Below are 19,992 nucleotides of genomic sequence, written 5' to 3'. Positions count from 1 at the left end.
CTTTATGTGGGCCAAATGTGAAAGTATGTGAAACGTGCAGTCAAAAATAATAGATTTTTTCGATTAATAAAAGCATGTCAATAAACTATACATGTCTGACCCCTAATGTGATTCTCATTTTCTAGTGTGGCCCTTAGTGAGGTTGAATTTGACACTCCTGGTTTAAGTCATCAGTGCGCGAGTCCAAGTCGAGTCACAAGTCCAGAAAATAGCAACTCGAGTCAGACTTGAGTCCGAGTCCAGGACTTGAGTACTCCATCACTGCCTGAAACACAGAAAGGGGTCTGAAGGCAGCTCAGGGGGGGAGAGAGTAAATCACAAACGCATCAAAAATCCACAGAGCCTGGAGCACTTTGACAACGCTAGGTGCCAGTTGCTAAAACTAAACTGTTATGGGGAGGGGTCGCGGCTCGAAAAGGTTGAGAACCACAGAGTTCTTCTCTGATCGGTGGATGCATGCGTTACTAATGTTTGTATCGTGTTACAACAGGAACCCCCACAGTGTGTGTGACCATCTGGGCAGTGCTGAAGCTCCAATTTGATGATATCGGGTAGGTCATTTATGAACAGCAGAGTTCAGTGTTTATGTTGAAGCAGAGACGTTCACAACCGAGAAGCCCTAACTCAAAGTCATTTCCTGTATCTATGTCACATGGGCTCCACCACTGCAACGCCTCTTTAGGAGTCTAGCGGCAGGTTCCTGAGTGTATTGATTCCAATGGGAGAAGTGGACGTAAACAAAGATTATGACCAAAGTAAATATAGGACCCATTTTCTCCAGAGCATTCTGACACTAAGATGGTAATTTCCAGATGGACAAATCAGAGAAAATTAACTTAGTTTGAGACCTGTTTCTATCTCAAGAACAAACTCTCAGGAGATTTTGCAACACAGACAAGCTAATGTCAAATAAAGTTCGTGAATGCCCTAACACAATCAATTGCATAATGCTAAATATGGCTTTTACCTGTGTTTACCTTTTCATCCATTCACACGCCGTTCACTACACTTTCAAACGAGGCCACGCCAATTCACGAGACAGGAAGTGTGTACCGTTTTATACAATTGGCCCAGCGTGTAATGCACTATCTTAAGTAATAGAGAATCTTTGGTTGAAGCTTGTCTGTTCATGCAACCGATGAGATGTTTTATCCCCCTGCTCTCTCAGGTGTTGGGATATGAATGACAACGCTGCCATCTGGTGGGTGATCAAGGGACCTGTGCTCGCTTCAATTATGGTACGTTATCACTCTGTTTGAGCCGTGACGACAGAAAGACAATCCCTCTATTACCGAATACCTATTTATTTGTTTGCAATACATTTTTTTTTCCACAGATCAACTTTGTGCTCTTCATTGGCATCATCATCATCCTTGTCCAGAAGTTACAGTCCCCAGATATCGGTGGAAATGAATCCAGTATTTACCTGTAAGCCCTTTTACATTTCACATTTTATTTAACATTTTCTGGCTGACATTTAAGTAAAATGTTACCTATACATTAATCATTTCAAGATGGCTTCATGAGCGCATATGCAAAATGTCCGCATGTATTACTTTAAGTTCTTTTACTACTTGCATGCACTCTTTAAAATGACTGCTATACATTTTTATAACTTGTTTGTTTTGTTATGGTCAGCGGGTGGGAAGACACGCTGACAAAGTAATCCATCACTCGTTAATGATTACTCCCGTAAAAGTTGCAATGTGGTTACTTTACTCATTACTCATTGTATGGACTGATTTTACACTTGAGGTATCTGTCTGTTGAAAATACACATATGTGTGTTCACTATCAGACAGATAGGATGGGAACAGTTGTCATGCACAAGTGTAGTTGAATTCATTGAGCTAGAATAGAGCTGCAAAGATGAATCGATTAGTTCGTTGTAGAATTACTTTTCTCCTTTGTGCCAGTAAACTTAGCTTTGGGAAACAATGATCGAAATTTTCACCATTTTAAGCCTATGGACAGAATGATGTCATACCTAGCTGTGCTGATTATAGTAAGGACACACATACTGAACTCTAATCAAAATTCTGTGTGTGTGTGTGTGTGTGTGTGTGTGTGTCTGTGTGTGTGTGTGTGTGTGTGTCTGTGTCTGTGTCTGTGTGTGTGTGTGTGTGTGTGTGTGTGTGTGTGTATGTGTGTGTGTGTGTGTGTGTGTGTGTGTGTGTGTGTGTGTTATTTTGTAGGAGGTTGGCCCGCTCCACTCTGTTACTGATTCCTCTGTTTGGGATCCACTACACTGTGTTTGCCTTCTCCCCTGAGAACGTCAGCAAGAGAGAGCGTCTGGTGTTTGAGCTCGGCCTCGGATCCTTCCAGGTGACTGTTTCTCCATCACTGCCTGGATTTACTACAAAAGGAAAATCTATGTACAAACTGGGAAAAAAAGTTGGGATGAGGATATTATCAGAACTAACCTGCATCACCAAAATTGCAGCCTAATATAAATATAATATTCAGAGCCTTGACATTTTTACTCAAGTCAGACTTAAGTCACCAAAAGGACCACATACAAAAATTTGATTTTGTGAAACCCAAAGGACAATAAAACGCCAGATGATTAAACGTGCATCTTTTGCTGAGAGTTAAAAAAAAAAGAGTAAATGATACATAAAGCCCACATAAATATGCATTAGACAGTGCATGTATGAGCTTTGGGTTCAGCATGTTGCTTTTATTCACAGTTGTGTTTCCTTTTACACACAGCTGTTTTTACAGTAGATATGTTGTCAGTGTTTATGGCTACGATCAGACTGTAAGCAAAAGTGGCCCAAATCTGGCCGGCGGGAGTTAGCCCTAGACACAGACAGTACAATTAAAAACTTGACTAGGCCTACGAAATAGCAATCCACACAGACCTCTGTAGTGAATTTGCAGCCATAACCCCGCAAGAGGCCAAAATACCCAATTTGGCTCTCTTTCTCTTCTTTCTTCTCCTCCTCAGCACCTGCTCATTAATGTTACAGCTGCCATTACACAGACATTTTGAAATAAAAGCAAAAATGCTTACTTCCGCCATAATCTCCCTAACTTTAGTGCAACAGCGCTGCGTCTGATGTCATTGTTATTGTTCTTTTGCTCATACGGGTCATCTCGAAACCACAAACAGTTCACACTGGAATCTGATATAGGCCACATTTTAAAAGGTAATGTGAACGGCCAATTTGTCTCATGCTCGGACCCTCTGTATCTCCTCAGGGCTTTGTGGTGGCCGTCCTCTACTGCTTCCTGAATGGAGAGGTAAACATCCTTTAAAACAATTACTGACACCATTACACCAGTTCTCTTAATTAAATGAAACATACATAACAACATTACTGATCTACAGCATGTCCATAAGGAAGACATGGGGTTTGAAATGCCTATAACTTGATTGATGGTAAGGCACACAATTTAGAGTTTATATTTTCCAACACAAACATCTGGATTTTCTGTGATTATTGAAAATTACGGCTAATTCTTTTTTTTTTTTCGCTGGTCAAACAATTTGTAGTTGAACAGTTTTTTTTTGTAACAATCGCACATAATCTCGCATCTTCACTTTCTATTCTATGAACGGGTTTTATAGCTCAGCTTTTTCCTGCAACAGGAAATCATTTGATTGTGTGTGGGCATAATATCCAGCTTAAAACTGGTTAAAACCAAGGTGTTCCTTTAAAGAAATAGTGTTTTTTCAATGACTACATTAACATACACATATTATTCCGGCTTTTGCCCTTATTCTGAAGCTGTTTGCATGGCTAAAGAAAGTTAATATTCCACTAACATTCCCGTTTGCATGCAGCTGTGCAAAACAGGACTGTGCAAAGACAGCCTCCCTCTTTCAGTCCTTCAACCACCTTCTTGAAAAAGTCGGTGTTGCGATGTTTGTACATATTCAAAAACCTGTTCATATACAAGTCTTTTATAATATTTAAAAGCACGTGTGTTTCTCCTTCCGACCAGAGATGTGGGCTTTTGTTTTGGCCATGAATCCCTACCGCGGCCCTGCAAACTGTTGGCTGGTTGGTTTGTGTACAGCAACCATAGCAACTCACAGAGCTGCATGGGCGTCAGTTTGGTTTGAAATGTGCTGGGGACAGAGACGCATTCGGAAGTGCATTTTCAGAAGTGATGGGTACAATGACGCATTAATTAATTTTTCTCTTTCGCGCAGGTCATGTTTCGAAAGACGCTGTCCTGTAGCTTACTAATGTAAATGAATAAAAGAATTATGTGTTATGAACTTTATTTTTTTTAACTAAATTGATTAAATCTGATAGGTACGCGTACCCAATGTCCCCACCGTCCCCACTGAAATCGACGCCTATGCAGAGCTGACCGTAAGCCGTAAACAGGCCGTAAACAGGCCGTAAACTGTTGCAAACTGCGGTAACAACCCCTGATTAAGACACATATTCAGAATGCACTTTATACATGTCCAAACAATGCTTCTAAAACCCGAACAATACCGGCATATCCCACATGTCCTAATCAGAAAATGTTACATTCGGAAAAAGGCCTTAAATCCAAACAGAAAATGCTGTTTACATGATGTGGACCAAATCTGGAATATTGTCATATTCGGAATAATAGTGGAACATTAGTCTGCATGTAAACATATTCAGAAAAAATCAATAAGAATGTAAAACATTGAGCCTTAAATACAGTACATACAGAGTGAGACTGAGGGACAGTGAGCTTGTCTCCTTCCAGCGTGGTCCATTAATAATGACCTTGTGAAGTATATCCCTCAAGGTGCAATCGGAGATCAAGAGGAAATGGCGCAGCTGGACGGTGAACAGATACTTTGCTGTGGACCTGAAGCACCGGCACCCTTCGCTGGCGAGCAGTGGGGTCAACGGGGGCACGCAGCTGTCCATCCTCAGCAAGAGCAGCTCGCAGATCCGCATGTCCAGCCTGCAGGCCGAGACCCCGGCCACCTGAACGGCACCGCCTCCGCACCCGACGCCACCCAACCTGCCACACCCACCCTCGTCCCAATGACCAGCCTCACCAACCCGTTCCTCAACCCGTACCCCAACCCATACCCAGACGAAACCGTGATGGAAACCCAGCTCAACTCCAGCGACCCAGAACAGCCTCTAGTCTGACTTGTTCCGGCCCTCGAAACATGACCGCAACCCGAATGTCAGGTGCCAAATCACGAATCTCTTCGTGTCCCGGTTCAGGAGTGAAAAAACAAACGTAGTCCTCCTGTTTCCTGAGCAGTCTCTGGCCTTCAAAGGGCATGATTGGGAATTCTAGTGTACAGTATATCTTGTTGGGCTGTAACATGCAAAAAAAGCATGGTTATCTCTCTGTATATATTGTGTTTGTCTGGTGCTGCGGTATTTGCTGCTGTAAAGCACAGGGCGGCCAGTTTGTTACTGCAGCCCTCTCACAGTGATCATTCCAGTCTGTCTCAAGTTTCACCCTTTCCTCCAAATATGTTTTAGACTGTAACTATACACTACTCGTCTCTCAGCTGTCTTGCCATTTGATTTAAAACAGACAACACTGGGAAATGTAAATACCGTAAAAGGGCCACTCCACTGATTTTACACGTCACGTTGAGTACTTATCAGCCTGTGATGTAATATCGAGTAGCTAAAAAAGTAACCCTAGTGAGGTCACAGTGATGTCATTAGAGTTATTTCAGCTTGGGCTTGAAAAATACACGTTTATCTGAAAACCTGGATTACAAACTAAGGGCATGGCGTTTAAGAGATGCAGGTATTTACCAGGCGAGCAGAATCTGTTGAAAAGATACAGTTTGCTGCACAATGAGAAATTTAGTATCCAGTGATTTTGGAGTTTGCCCCAAACTTGGGACTAAAAGTCACGATATCTCGTCCTCTGCTGCTTTGATTCTGACCCGCCCTGATGTACAGTAAATACCTTAAATAAGTAGTTTTGTTAAATGTGTTGACGACAATTCAAAGAATGAAGGTTGCCGCGCACATCAGTGTTAATGAATTGAACTTTTCGCCATCAAATCAGTGTTTTTGATTGAGATAAGGGTCCGCTGAAGCATCATGGACCCCCAGGTCATACCCAGACATATTGAACCCATTCGGAAAGCTCAGTATTATTACTTGCACAAGCCTTCGTTTCCTGGGTAAACTGTGACTGATGCGAAACGACATACGAGTGTTGAAGACAAACCAGACTGAGGAATATTAAATGGGAAGACTTTTTATCTGGATCTAACAGGTGAAACTTGGAAAAGAAAACTATTTATGAGAAGGACATATTTTCTACATTTATGTGAAATGCCAAAAAAAAAAAAAAGAAGAGAAAAAACACACCAGGGTTAGATGATGACTCTGGAGTGTGTTCTTCGGATGTGTGCGCAGTGCTGAGGTTTGCCCGCTACGACCACAAACACAAACCCCTCTTTTTAAATCTCAGCACTGGAAACTAGAGAAGAAGACACGTTCGGAGTTCAGTGCGTCTGTAGTTTTAAGCAGCCGTTAGTACAGAAAATGTCAATGAAAATTAACTTGTGTTCAACTGCTTGCATGAAGTTGCATTTATTGTTCATGTTGTTTAGTTTACTTTTTTGTGTGTGTGTGTGTGTGTGTTTGTGTAGAATTCAGAATCTTAATTGGGTGTCAAAATTTCTTTTTCTTCATGAACTTTAGTGTCTATCGGGCTGCTGTGGAGGCGACGCACTGTAATATTGATTCTCTTGTCACTTTGTAAAGCCGAGCCTCTTCGGCAGCCTCCTGCAAGACGTTTCAACATTACACTACTGGTCGTGAAGTGAAGGTGTGTAGACCTTCGGAAACATCTCAGCACTTCACGGTTTTTCGGATAAAATATCCTGATTTGTTTTCAAAAAAAAAATGACCATTTCAAAAAAATCTGTTTTAATTTTCATTGAATGAGGGCTTCATCTTAAAACCGATCCCCTCGTATACCCATCCCAGTTCTATCTGTCTTGCTGCAGTTATTATTGTCTCTGGTGGCATTTGCTCTCTTTATGCTTGGAAACGAGCACATTGAGATGGATGTTACTTTCGGAGAGGGACTCTCATTCCAAAGACAAATTAACTGACTCCTTTACTGAGTTTTTGGCGCGGCCGTATCTGTTTGCAAAGGCTGGGTTTAGCTTTGCAACGGATGTCACTGCAGATGTTTCTTTTGGTCGACTGTCCTCGGACGTTCGACTCTACTTTGTGTCTCCAAAAGTGCCTTTAAGCACAAAACAAGTATTTTGACTTCTGTCGATGATTTAAAAGAAGAAGAAAGAAAGAGATTTGTCTTTTTAATTTCCAAACGAAAACTGCAAAGTAAAAGAAAAGGGTTGAACAAAGTGCTTTTATGATGCATACTGTAAGACTCAATCAGTATTTTAAACCTGGAGGCCTTCAAAGTACTTTTAACTTGTCTTTGCTAAAGATGAGCAGAACATACGACCGATTAGTGTTTTAAATAAAGCAGTGCTACAAGATATATAACTCAGTCCGTCAATGTACAGTACACTTTAACACATGCACACAAGAATACGTATGTTTTAGTTTTCCTTACAACAGAGAGAATGTAAATTTACTGGACTGTAAAAAGTCTCATGTACCTGAACCACAACATCATTTTCTTTATGATATTCTTCAAAATATAATATGACTATTCTATACTTTATAACAGTGTTGGAAGAGCTGTATTCTAATGTTCCACTAAATTTGACTGAATTTCAAATTTCTTTAAGGACAGACAGCATTTAAACAAACTCCAAAATAACAACAAATGAGTGAACAGACATTTGCTGTTTCCTTTCTGAATGCACATTATTTATGACTGATAATAATAAATAAAAAAAAATCATCTCAGTTCAGAATAATACTGTAGTTTTGTAGATTGTAGTTTTCCTCGTCATCAGCTGTTTGAAGTCACACAATAAACATCGTTTTGGTAATGTGCAGGTAAAAAACACGCCAAGTATGGAGTCCCGAAACTCACAAAACATCATTAAATGTTTGTTAAAGATAAACAGAAGAACAAAATAAATCACATATTATTTTTATTTTATAAACTGATAGGCAGTGAGGGAAATGAAAAGCTTTTTTGCTATTTTTGCCAACTGATTGGAAAGTTAAAGTAAAAGCATGGAACTTCATATTTCTTTGTGCACTCCATTTTGATTTTATTTATTGATGTATTCGGTTATGTTTTTGACCTGTCTGGTAACTTTTTAGAAACATTTTGACAGTTTTAGGGCTTCATTGTCTGGACATGGTTTTTAAAAAATACTGAGGTCACGAGTTCAGATTAATCCAATTTTCAGATTATTTATTTCTTTTTCTTTTTTTACACTGTTCATTTAACGGTTCTGTTATATTTTCTGTAAAGTTGATATTCCACATAGCCCGGGAAGATAATTTTTTGATAGAACAGTATGAATCATTTTATTTGACATTTAGTTTAATCTCAAAGCAACAACCTCATTTTAAATATCAACACATATTAAATATTATTGGTTTAAAAGTGAAAGTTCTTAAAGGTGGTTTGAGACTGAGAGGTCATTCCTGATTTCTTGTAAACAGCAGTTGACAAAAAACTTTCTCTTTACCACGAGGTCCTTTAGCAGCTGTTCTGGAGCTTTCAAACATGGTCTTCATCAGCAGATGCAGTTTGCCCAGTTATCTTTGAATTGTAAATGTTAAAATGTCTTTAAGAGAACTTTAAGAACCTCTTACCATATTGATCTCTTTTTTTCTTATTGTTTTTTCAATGGAACTTGTGGCGAAATTGTATTTTGTCTAGATACAGGTTTAACCATTTTTCAACACTAATTTAGTATTCAAGTGTGCGTCGGGTTCAGAATAGACAGTTCATAAAAAAACAAGACAGACACGCTTAACTTAAGATTGGACCTTGAAGACTATGGGGGCTGAATTCATAATGTAGATAATAAAAAAGGGAAGACTAGGACAGCGCTCCAATTTGACTTTTTAATATTGCCACAAGGACGTTTCGGGCAAGACGCCCTACAGCGTGTGTTTAAACACAGGCTGCTAGTATTTCCTTTTCTAAATAGACAGTGAAATAAAGTAACTAAGTACATTTTAATGATTCATTTTAACAGGAAATCAGCCTAAGAAACAGCCTAAATATAAATGCAGTGAGTCCAAATTCCCAGAAACAGTAAAGAGGACATTACCTCAGTGTCTTCAATGGTAGCTACGGCCCTAAATCCATCTTAACTTTGGTTAAAATTAGGAATGTCCCGATCATCATTTTTGGCCCCCGATCCCGATCCGATTTTTTAAATATTAAATATCTGCCGGTGTCAAGTCCTGATCCGATACTTGTATTTGCCTAGACCACTGGTTCTCAAAGAGGGGTCCGGGGACCGCCAGGGGTCCTTGAGTGGATTTCAGGGGGTCCCCGACAAAAAGGAATAATTTATTTTCACTATAGTTTGATCCATAAGTAACACAATGACAGAACGCTTTTTTTTTTTGCTTATGGGTTTCATACACAATCTGTAGTAAAACAGCTAAAAGCTAAAGTCCTAACAGTAACCCCGGGACAAAATCGCATCAAATGGGGTCCGTGATCTCTTTTGTGTCAGTTTTGGGGTCCTTGACGTGAAAAGTTTGAGAACCACTGGCCTAGAGCTGCACACCATGTTTTGTTTACAAAAGTAATCAAGTTAACAAAGTAATGTCTTCAGCTTCATACATTTAACATAGTGCAGCTAGCATTTTTTTTTTGTAAAATTCAAATATAAAATCAGCTTCTTCTTAGAATGTTGTCAAAAAGTTGTCAAGTTACTGACGTAAAGGATCGGAGGTTGGGGGTGACTGCCGATCCCCGATCAGTTAAAAAATGCTCACATCGGCTACGACCCGATCGGGACATCCCTAGTTAGAATGTAAGAGGTAATGTCCGTCTACATCACATATAACACACCTTGTTTCAACATCATTTCAGTCATTAGATGTCAATGTCCAGCAGTATCTCTTACTAGATACTGACAGAGCTTCTAAAACTATAAGGAATAAATGTCTTTAACTACACATTATGTCCAGTTTTACTCTAAATTTCGACACATCTCTTGACGTGCAAATTACCAAATTCATTCCTTCTGGGAATCCAGACCGTGCAAAGGCAAAGAGAGGAAAGAAGGGCTGACCGGAAACTGTATTGTCCTGTTGTTCTGCTGTGTGAGCTGCAATAATAACAGTGCAGATCCAACAGCAGATCCAACAGCAGCCTGTTTCATCTCCTGAGGTTTCAGGGGACAGGGCTGGACTATCACCGCCTCCACTCTGGTTCAGTTGAAAGTTCAGTTGAGTTCATTCCAGACATTTTGACAATCTCACCGGGTCAGGAGCCTAATTTTGTTGATGTATTTATGAATTATTTCCTTTTTTCGTGTTGATATGGGAGTTGGAGCCTTATAGTGCCAGTACTATGTTGATGTCAGACAATGATGTTGCTATTATTATAAGAATAAATATTCATTTTGAATCTGTTGTTTCGAAACTATAAAGAAGTAGTTAGCTGAAGTGTTTGGAAGGTCTGTAGCCAACCTTTGTGACTAAATAAACCGCAGTTTAAATGTGCGAGACAGAAAACAAGCTGCCAACGTTGTTCCTTGTAAATGGAGTTTTCTGTGGTTCAAAGTGAATAACTGTCATTTGAAAAACTTTGCGCTGTGATTGTTTTCCTATTTTTATTCTATTCTTTTTTCTTTTTTTTATTAATGGTGATCGTGTTTGCTTAAAGTATTAAGCCTCCTGTAATGCCTCTGTACTCTCTAATAGGCTGATGCATGCGTGTTAAATCGTTTTGATCTCATTTGACCAGCAGACGTAATCACAAGGGAGGGTCGAGCTTTCAGGCCATTAAGGGAATCTGAGCTGTGGCTTGTTTTTTTGTTTTTTTTTTTCGAAATGGACGAGGCAATTAATAAGCTATGAACATGAATATTGGGTTTCAACTGTGAACGATTTCTCAAACCTGTAGCTCTAGTCCCATCAGGACCCATCGAATATTTTTCCTTTGAATGTTAATCTTTGCCAACATGAGGAAAAGTAAAGTGCCATAAAAACTGCTGTACTCTTCTTCTTTTTATTATTATTATTATTATTATGGATTTTTACTGCATAGCATGACAAGAAAATTGGTTTCAAATGTTTTTCCTTTTTAGCTTTCTTGATGGTTATCTTTATTGAATTGCTTCATTGTACCGATACCCGTTAGAGGTAAAAAAATAAAAAAAAAATTGGGGCCAGCAGTTTGTGTGCTGATGGCTGAATGTATAAGTAACTCTGCTGTGAGCTCTACTGTTTTTTTTTCTGCACAGTGCACCATTTTATCTTATTTTTGTGCGCACACAAAAGTATTGACAATAAATGTTTTTAACTTGGTTGGCTCAATGTTGTTGTGTGTGGTTAATATTCACAAGTCTTCTATCTAAAAAAGGCTTGGTGTTATCCTATGTTTGTTTTTTTATTGTACACAAACCCTATGAAAAGACCAAAACCAACAATGTGTTTGTCCATCTCTTAACACTTTCCATTTTCCCTTCCCTGTCTGTGGCTTTCAGCACCCTTATGTTACTACTCTTCCTAAGACATACATCTTCAAAATATGTACTTTCTTGCAAAAGAAAAACCTTTATAATTTCCTAAAACAGCTGGCTACTTTAGTTGTTAGCTAGTCTATATCCACGACGTTCCATTTCCGGGATTGCTCAGGTGCCGCCGGAAATTCCCCTGGATGTCCTTTTAGGCCAGATGTCCGTTACCTTCAGCTTTCTTTGTGTTGCTGTTCTAAACTCTGGTGAATTTCTGAGGACTATGGTTAACTGCTCCTCAGATCTCTGCAGGGTAAATCCAGACAGCTAGCTAGACTATCTGTCCAGTCTGAGTTTTCTGTTGCACGACTAAAACAACTTTTGAACGTATACATGTTCCACCAAAACAAGTTCCTTTCCCAAGACAAGAAATGCCAATAAACAAGAGCACGTTTTTCTCCCATCCAGGAATGCTGTATGGACTAGCCAGACCCTCCTGTGGAGGAACGTCTGGCAGTGCAGTACTAGTTGTTAGCTAATGTTTCTCAAAAAAGAGGTAAATAGTAGCCTAGAAATCTAGACGCACCCTAGCGGCAGCAAAGTTAATTTGCAGCCAGGGTCGTCTAGCAACTCTCCGTTGGCTTGCGAGCTGGAAAAAACAAACTCCAGTCAGGCCAATCACATCGTGTATAGAGTCGGTGGGCGAGCTTAACATAATGACGGCAGAGTTGCGACAGTTCCGCGTGAATTCCCTGGTACTTGAAAACAAAGAAGATGGCTGCTGCTGCTGCTGGCGAACAGCAGTCTTTGGAATCGGCTTTGGCTGTGACTCTGGAAGACTTGGAGTTAAGCTTTTCTTTGAGAAAAGAACAAAGAGCGGCACTGAAGTCATTCTTAAAAAAGGAAGATGTGTTCGGAGTTTTACGGCAAAAGTTTAATATATCAACTAGTGTTGCTCTGGTTGGTTGTAGCGCTATCCTAGTGCGTGCAGAGGGAATTTGAAAGACAACCGTTTATCCCGTTTAACCCTAACCCTCGGATTGAGCCCTGCCAATGGTGAGTTCCCAGACCCAACATCTTGATGTGGGTCTGGCTTGTCAGGCTAGGTAAATAGTGCTTTTGTTAGGGACTATTTGTTAATCCCCATTTTGTGCTCTAGTGAGTATTTGTGGCAGCAGGATGGTCTGTGTGGGATTGAGTCAAAATAAACTGCAGTGTGTTCATGGAAATAAATGAACATGTCACCCAGCAAGTTGTTTTCATGAACCATTCATACATATTGCTACGAAAAGTAAAGCACCGTAGTTCGTATTTATTTCACACACTTTTTGCTGTGTGCACTACATTGACTGCTGATGTATAAAAATGTTCTGGACCGCTTAGGGAGGAAGTCAGTTTTTGGGTCATAAATAGGGTTGGGCATCGTGTGGATTTTACAGATTCTGACTCCAATTCTGATTCTTCCTTTCGATTCCGGTTCTTATCGATTCTCGATTCCAATTCTTTGAGGGGTGGAGTTGAAACGGCTCACGTGCTTTTTTCACAAATAAGAGGAAAGTTTTATTTTGATTCAATGGTGATTTACAGTTTTACAGGGCTTTTTCAACGTAAAATAAAGCCACACTAGAGCGCTGCTTACTGTGCTCCAAGGCTGCAACACTATTTAGCCTAGTCCTAAAACTCAGGGCTCTCAAGAGAAGGAGCTGAGTTTGTATCTTGGGGTAAAAACAAGAAGCGTTTTAATCTAAACCTCTAATCTTAACTAGTTGTTCTGGTACCTAAACTTAACTGTCAGCGCCGCTTGAGGCTTACTTTTTGTCACCTAAACTCAACTGTAATGGCTTCTGAAATGACCGAGGCCCAGTAACCTTTTCTTTTGATAAACTTAACTGTCATGTGACCGGTCGTTACGTGGCCAGCCGGCTCTCGCCTAATTTGTACGATATCATATGAAACCGTTCATGAGAATGCGTTGCACACAGTCCAACAGTGTGGCTCATTGATGTGTTTAGAACAGTTTGTTGGACAAAAAGTTAAAAAAAAATGTGTATGAATCCGCGACTTAAAAAAGTCCCCAAAAAATGCAACATTTATTCATGTCTGAGTAATGTTGAAACCTACAGTGACCAGCTGTTTTCCGAAATTACAGAGCATTTAAAAAAAAAAAATGTAATCACATGTTTGTGAGTACGTTTTAAAGATTTCCATCTTCAGTAGAAACCGTTTTGCTTGAAGCTGAGTGCCACAGACAGTCACAATCATACAGTATTGAGAGGCGGACTAACACATTGTTGGTTTTGGTCTTTTCATGGGATGTTGAAAATAAGAAAAATATAAGATGATCAGCAGCCTTGTCTTGTCATGTTAGCCCCCAGCCCCAAATAAGAAAACACCAAATGAGAAACTTTCATGTAGTTAACCGGAACCTGTAAAAGAAACATCAAAATCACTTTCTCAAGGAAGACAAGAGAAATAACACTGTACATGGATGTAATCTAAAAAGCAAGGTCCAGAAACAACATGAAAAGCTTTCTTTCAAAAACATCACATCAAAACATGCTCAGTGAAAATCATCCATCACTTTCCTCGACCTAATGAAAGCTTGGTTTTTGCCTCATCACGCCTTGAATCTGACACAACACAGAAGCACAACTGTTAAGCTGCACAGCAAAGACTCAAGTACATGGAATAGTATCACAATCTTTAAATATATGCTTTTGTTACAGAGATTTTTGAATGCAAACCTACTGTAGGTTCAATCCACCTGAAGTGCAGAGAGAAACAGCGAGTAATACTGTATGATAAAAGGCACTGGAGCGGTCAGTAGCTGAGTGTAATATTTTCTACCATGAATAATACTGTACATATCTACATATACATGTGTACTGAACATACCTGCTGACTGTCTACCAAGTCAAAACAGAAAAAAATACATAAATTCAAAGCACAGATACACAAACACTGCGAGCCATCAACTTTAAAAACAGCTCATCAAAATGATTTTCAAAGGAAAAAGGATCAGGATTAGCATTAGCATTAGCACAGCAACCTATGTAAACCGATGTTAACAAATAGGGAAATATACAGTATAATGTTTTCCACATTTTGCAATATTACAACATATAAGAATAACACTAACTTACACGTATACAAACGTATACACGTAATACAAAAAATATGTTAAATATAAAGTAAGTTAATCCCTTTTTATCTATTATTTATGATTTTTTTTTTTTTTTTTTACAGCAACAAGGACATTTAATATGGTTTATAAATCTGTTGGAGGAACTGTACTGTTGTCATGAAATACATAAACTGTAGTTCAGGTCTATTTACATTCACACAAAGACATAAAAACAATAATCTGACCAATAAATAGATTTTACAGTCTAGTGCTCCAGATGTGTGCTATAGTGCACTGTGCAACATGTTGCATGCAGAGCCACTGATGGTAACATGGGCATGTTCCATTACACAAAGAAAGCTTTGTTTTGTTGTAACATAATTATATTGTACTGCCCAACATTTAGGAGACCAGTGGTGTGGAATTAGCCTGGTCCTACCAGACTCTGGTACATTTCATTTGTACAGAGAGTCTGGCCACTCTCCATTGACAAGTGTTAACTTCCGTGAAGGGTACTCTGTTGAAGTTTAAAGCAGCCATATTATGCTCATTTTCAGGTTCATTATTGTATTTTAAGGTTGTACCAGAATAGGTTTACATGGTTTAATTTTCAAAAAACACCATATTTTTGTTGTACTGCACCGCTCTCTCTCACTGCTGCAGATCCTCTTTTCACCTGGTCTCTGTTTTAGCTACAGAGTGAGACCTCTTTTCTTCTTCTGTACTATCTTTGATTGCACTGCACATGCCCAGTAGCTCAGATGTAGATCATGTCAGCTAGCTAGCTCCATAGACAGTAAAAGAAAGGCTGTTTCTACAACTTCGGTCAGTTACAAGGCAGGATTAGCTGGGAGACTTCTAAATGAGGGCGCACATGTAAGTAGTTCTTTTGTAGATTATGGTGAACTTGTGTGTGTTGTAGCAGTGCTTTGCTACTGAGAACGAGGTAGCATGCTAGCGTTAGCATGCTAACGCTACGAGCTAATGGTTGCGGTTAGCCTGCTCGTTTCGGCTTGTGACGTCACAAGTCGTGCCGATTTTGAACAGCTCACCCAGAGACTGAAGGCAGGACACATTCAGAAACCGTATCTCACTCTAAACAGCATGGATGGATTTTTTTCAAAGTTTGTATGTGTGTGGAAGCACCAGAGACACAACATAACACCCCAAATCCCAGAAAAAGTGATTTTTTCATAATATGGGCACTTTAAAACTATTGGATCTGCCCAGAGCCACTCTGGATCTGCCATAACCAATCGCTAACGTTTGGTCGTGGTGTCGGCTTAGCATCGCTAGCGTTAGCCTTAGCCAACTCTTTCACCACTAACGGAGCGAGCTGGAAAATCAAACTTTTCCCGAACCCTGTGGGGAGGGGGGCCACGACATCATGGCCACCAACAAAACTCAGCAAAGATTGTTCTTGCTCGGGCTTTAACTTCTGGATATTCAGCAGCGTTGCCACAACGGACCGAATGGCTTCGCTCACATCTTTCTCCGCCGCCATTACGGAACTACAACTCAAACTAGCGCACAACCTCAACGTCATCGTTCTCAGCCACTCCCTCTGTTCGCTGATTGGACCGGTAAAGATTTGGCTGGAGAAAACCCAAGAATATACCACAAACCCAGACGGAGTACTAAAGGAAAATTAAAATTGAGCGGAAGTACGTAGGAGGGCGGAGCCAGGCTAGTGCGGAATCAGTATGAGCAAGACAACAAGTCCTCCAAACCCTACGACGTTACGGGTTGTTTGTTCCTACCCTTCTTAGACGACCCGCAGGAGCGTTTCATAAAATAGCACCTCAAGCGGTGGCGGAAATACAACCTCATATCTAAACCAGTGGTGTAGTCTAATGTATTGTAGTGGGTATACTGTACTATATATATATATATATATATATATATATATATGGGCCAGAATGGGAATTTGGGGGGAGGCATATCATATTGAGGGGTCTGGGTGGCCTCCACCAGGGACATTTTGAGCGTCAAAGACTTCATTTCCTACATTCTGATACAGTTTTATCAACCAATTTACGGTGGAAATACCTTTATTTAGCCTATGCAAAGATAAAAAAACACAGATGAGAATTCTAGATATATAAAAAATATAATGGAAAGTATGTTGTTGTGTGTCATTGAGCATAAATCCTGGAGCTTTCTTAGTGGGTATACTGCGTATGTACAGTAGACTACACCACTGATCTAAACCAGTGAACGTTGGTTGCGGTTATGAACGTAAAGTATTGCGATTTTAAACACGTCTATTATTATTTTAAACGTTGTGAAATGGTCGCAGGTTTAGGTACCAAAATGAGTTAAGTTTAGAAAAAGATTGTGATTTGGGTTAAAATCAGAAGTGACTTTACTTCCGGTTACTAATGCGACGCTGAACGTAAAACTTTAGCTTCTTTGGGAAAACTCCTTTCAGGATGAAGATCCAGTGTAGAAAAAAATGGAAAAATTATTTTTTGGCTTGTAACCCCAGAGTGTCTTCTCTGCAACACATCCTCACACCTAAACGACATTATGGGTTGATTTCTCCAAAATAAAACATACAGTTTTTACATATGATCATATCATATCATCATGTGACCGTAATCATGTGACCATTGTATTTAACTTAACGGCCACAGTTTTAAACACATAGTAAACGGAACAAAATAGTAACTAGTCTAACTAGTCTCGCATTGCCTTACCTTCCTCCACAGCGCCGCAGAGGAGGGTCTGGATAGTCCACACAGCATTCCGGGATGGGAGAAATACGTGCTCTGGTTTATTGGCATTTCTTTAAACCAATCACAATCATCTTGGGTGGGCAGCCCTAAGACCCCGGTGCCTCTGCAAAATAGCCTCGGGAAGGAACTTGTTTTGGTGGAACATGTGTACATTCAAAAGTTGTTTCATTCGTGCGAGAGAAAACTCAGATTGGACAGATAGTCTAGCTAGCTGTCTGGATTTACCCTGCAGAGATCTGAGGAGCAGTTAACCTAGACTAACCTAGGTTAAGGTTAAGGGTTTAGGGCTTAAAATTACGTAAAACTAATAAAATGAGGACGTAATGTGACGTCACGGACGTCATTGCATCACTTATAACGGCCGTTAAACTCGGTTAATTTCAAAATGGCAGTTGACTTTTGGTTTCACACGGGACACAAACCCCAATGTCCTGAGTGAAAGTCCTGTTTGTTTGAGCCATCCAGCCTTCCTCCTTACAGTATGTCCTGTACTGCTCCTACCCCTTTCTGACCGTTGTCCATCTTCTGGCTACTTGAGACCGCAACAGAGGACAATCTATTTTAGTTGATGCACATTTCGCCCTATGAATGGCTTAGCATGTGAAAATATAATATGAGCAAAAACAACATAAACACATTTTAACACAAAGTTTGGTAGGACTGCGAAGATCCAGGACTTAGCCAAAAAATGTAAACATCGACAACTTCTCAGTCCCTCCCCCCCTTTCCGCTAAAGCCCAAAATGGTCTCATAAGCCCCTCCCCCCACAAGGGAGAATGAATGCGTGTGCATGAGCAGTGATTGACACGCAGTTAGACACCCCCCTGGCCCTGATTGGTGCATCTGAACACCAATGCAAATCATATCACACTACAGGCTGTAGGTGGTGTCAGAGGAGCCGGATTCTTTTTTTTAAATTACCTGCTTCATGTAGTTCTACTGGAACATAGGGGCAGTTTCAGCAAACATGACAGAAAGTTAGTTTTATAAGTCTTACTTACTGCACCTTTAAGCCTTGAACTAGAAGGACTCAGAGGAGCTGTGACAGAAGAAACTAATCATAATTGTTAATTTTAGTATGATAAGGTTGATTTCTAATTACATTTATCTAAATAAAAACTTAAAGGACAATGTTTTCAAACCACATTCATGGTGTAATTGATATCAGCACTTTTGTAAAAGAGGAGAACTGATTTGGTGGTTGTGAGTAGATGTGAAGGAGGGACCCCAAAGCTAAATCTTGCCTGGGATAAAAACAAAGGCAATAGCACATGTGGCCTCTCTGTCTAAAGCCTGGAAAAATAAGTAATATCATGAGGGAAAGTTGTGTGGGATATTGTGAATAAAAAAAGGATTTAAAGACCTAAGGCAGCCCATGTGGGACTCTGCAACCAAGTTAAGAAGAACTTTAAACATTCAACAATCAGGCTCCGAGGTTTAGTCACCTGCTCAGGACCTCGTGCAAATACCGAGTGGGTGTAACACATGAACATTAGGGAATGTTCCTCAGACAGTGGAGACGTTGCCGGCTGTGAGGGCGTGTGTCTCTGAGGCCGGCTGATCTTTGGGGCTGGATTTGTCCAAGACGGAGATCTGAGTGACCGTGCTGCTTTCAGTGAACAACGTGCGCCGTCGTTTACTGTACCTCAGGTAACTCTGAGTCTGCCACTTCCAAAACCTCTTCTTCAGTTCTGCCTGCACCTGAAAACACACACACACACACACACACACACACACACACACACACACACACACACCCCAACATACGCATGTGAAAACACACGAAAATCATGGAGACATGGAAAACAAATGCTCCAGAGACCATGGTTGAATTATGTTCTCTATCTTAAAAGGTACAAAAAGGAATCATACTAGTAGATTTGCAGATTTTAGCGCATTACAGTAAATAGGCACACTTTCTTACATTTATAAATTCCAGAGTTATGAAATTAAATGATTTGTTTTATTATAAAAAAAGCAGATAATGTTCAGGGCTGATTTAGAATCACTTCCACATAGGGATGTAACGATTACCGGTGTAACGGTAAACCACGATAAAAATGTTGACGATAACGATTACCGTTTTCATTCACAATCAAGATACACTGGTAATAATTGCTTTCCATTGTTGATATGTACTTAAAAACAGTTCTGAAATGCAAAATAATAGAATTTTAATCATGTGATAAAACATGCGATTAATCGCGATTAACTATAGAAATTCAACGATTACTCGCGATTAAGAAAATAGTAAATATGACGTGAGCGGTATTTTTAAGTTTACTTCTCAAATTGCAAGCTATTCTATTCAGTTGTATAGCATCAACAATAATCTATTGTTGCTATAAAAGTATGGAACAATGCCAATATACATTTAAAAAACTCTCCTTTGGTTTTTAAGAAAATGGTTTGTAATGCTATTTTTGAGGGTTACAAATGTGTTAAATTTCCTTGTTTCTTTACTTTTATCTAGGTTTTTTTTTTTATTTCCTTTGAGGTGGGCAATTAATAAGAACATAGGATAGGCATATAAAAGCTTTTGCTTCAGACAAATTTTTTTAGGTCACTACTTACTGTTTGGGTTTACACTGTGATATGTATATAATTATTGT

The 19,992-nt window shown here is 39.7% G+C and overlaps 2 protein-coding genes across 4 annotated transcripts in view; one reads left to right on the top strand and one right to left on the bottom strand.

The window, feature by feature from the left end:
- The window catches only part of adcyap1r1b (adenylate cyclase activating polypeptide 1b (pituitary) receptor type I), a 41,317-nt gene extending 29,987 nt beyond the window's left edge, over positions 1-11,330 (top strand). For 2 of the 3 annotated variants that reach the window (XM_031282315.2, XM_036007253.1), the window contains 6 exons: positions 491-551; positions 1,169-1,238; positions 1,337-1,428; positions 2,196-2,325; positions 3,205-3,246; positions 4,731-11,330. In XM_031282315.2, the coding sequence (XP_031138175.1) occupies positions 491-551; positions 1,169-1,238; positions 1,337-1,428; positions 2,196-2,325; positions 3,205-3,246; positions 4,731-5,099 (764 nt within the window). In that variant the 3' untranslated portion in view covers positions 5,100-11,330. The remainder of the gene's footprint in view (positions 1-490; positions 552-1,168; positions 1,239-1,336; positions 1,429-2,195; positions 2,326-3,204; positions 3,247-4,730) is intronic. The other variant, XM_031282316.2, reaches the window with a different exon arrangement.
- Positions 11,331-18,400: 7,070 nt separating this feature from the next.
- Positions 18,401-19,992, bottom strand: part of ghrhrb (growth hormone releasing hormone receptor b) — a 53,312-nt gene continuing 51,720 nt past the window's right edge. The window contains exon 13 of the mRNA XM_031282317.2: positions 18,401-19,081. Coding sequence (XP_031138177.1) covers positions 18,887-19,081 — 195 coding nt within the window. The 3' untranslated portion in view covers positions 18,401-18,886. The remainder of the gene's footprint in view (positions 19,082-19,992) is intronic.

Source organism: Sander lucioperca, chromosome 11, assembly GCF_008315115.2.
Source record: "Sander lucioperca isolate FBNREF2018 chromosome 11, SLUC_FBN_1.2, whole genome shotgun sequence".
Classification (NCBI taxonomy): Eukaryota; Metazoa; Chordata; class Actinopteri; order Perciformes; family Percidae; genus Sander; species Sander lucioperca.
The sequence above is the reverse complement of the archived record's forward strand: the minus strand, read 5'-3'. Positions and strand labels throughout refer to the sequence as shown.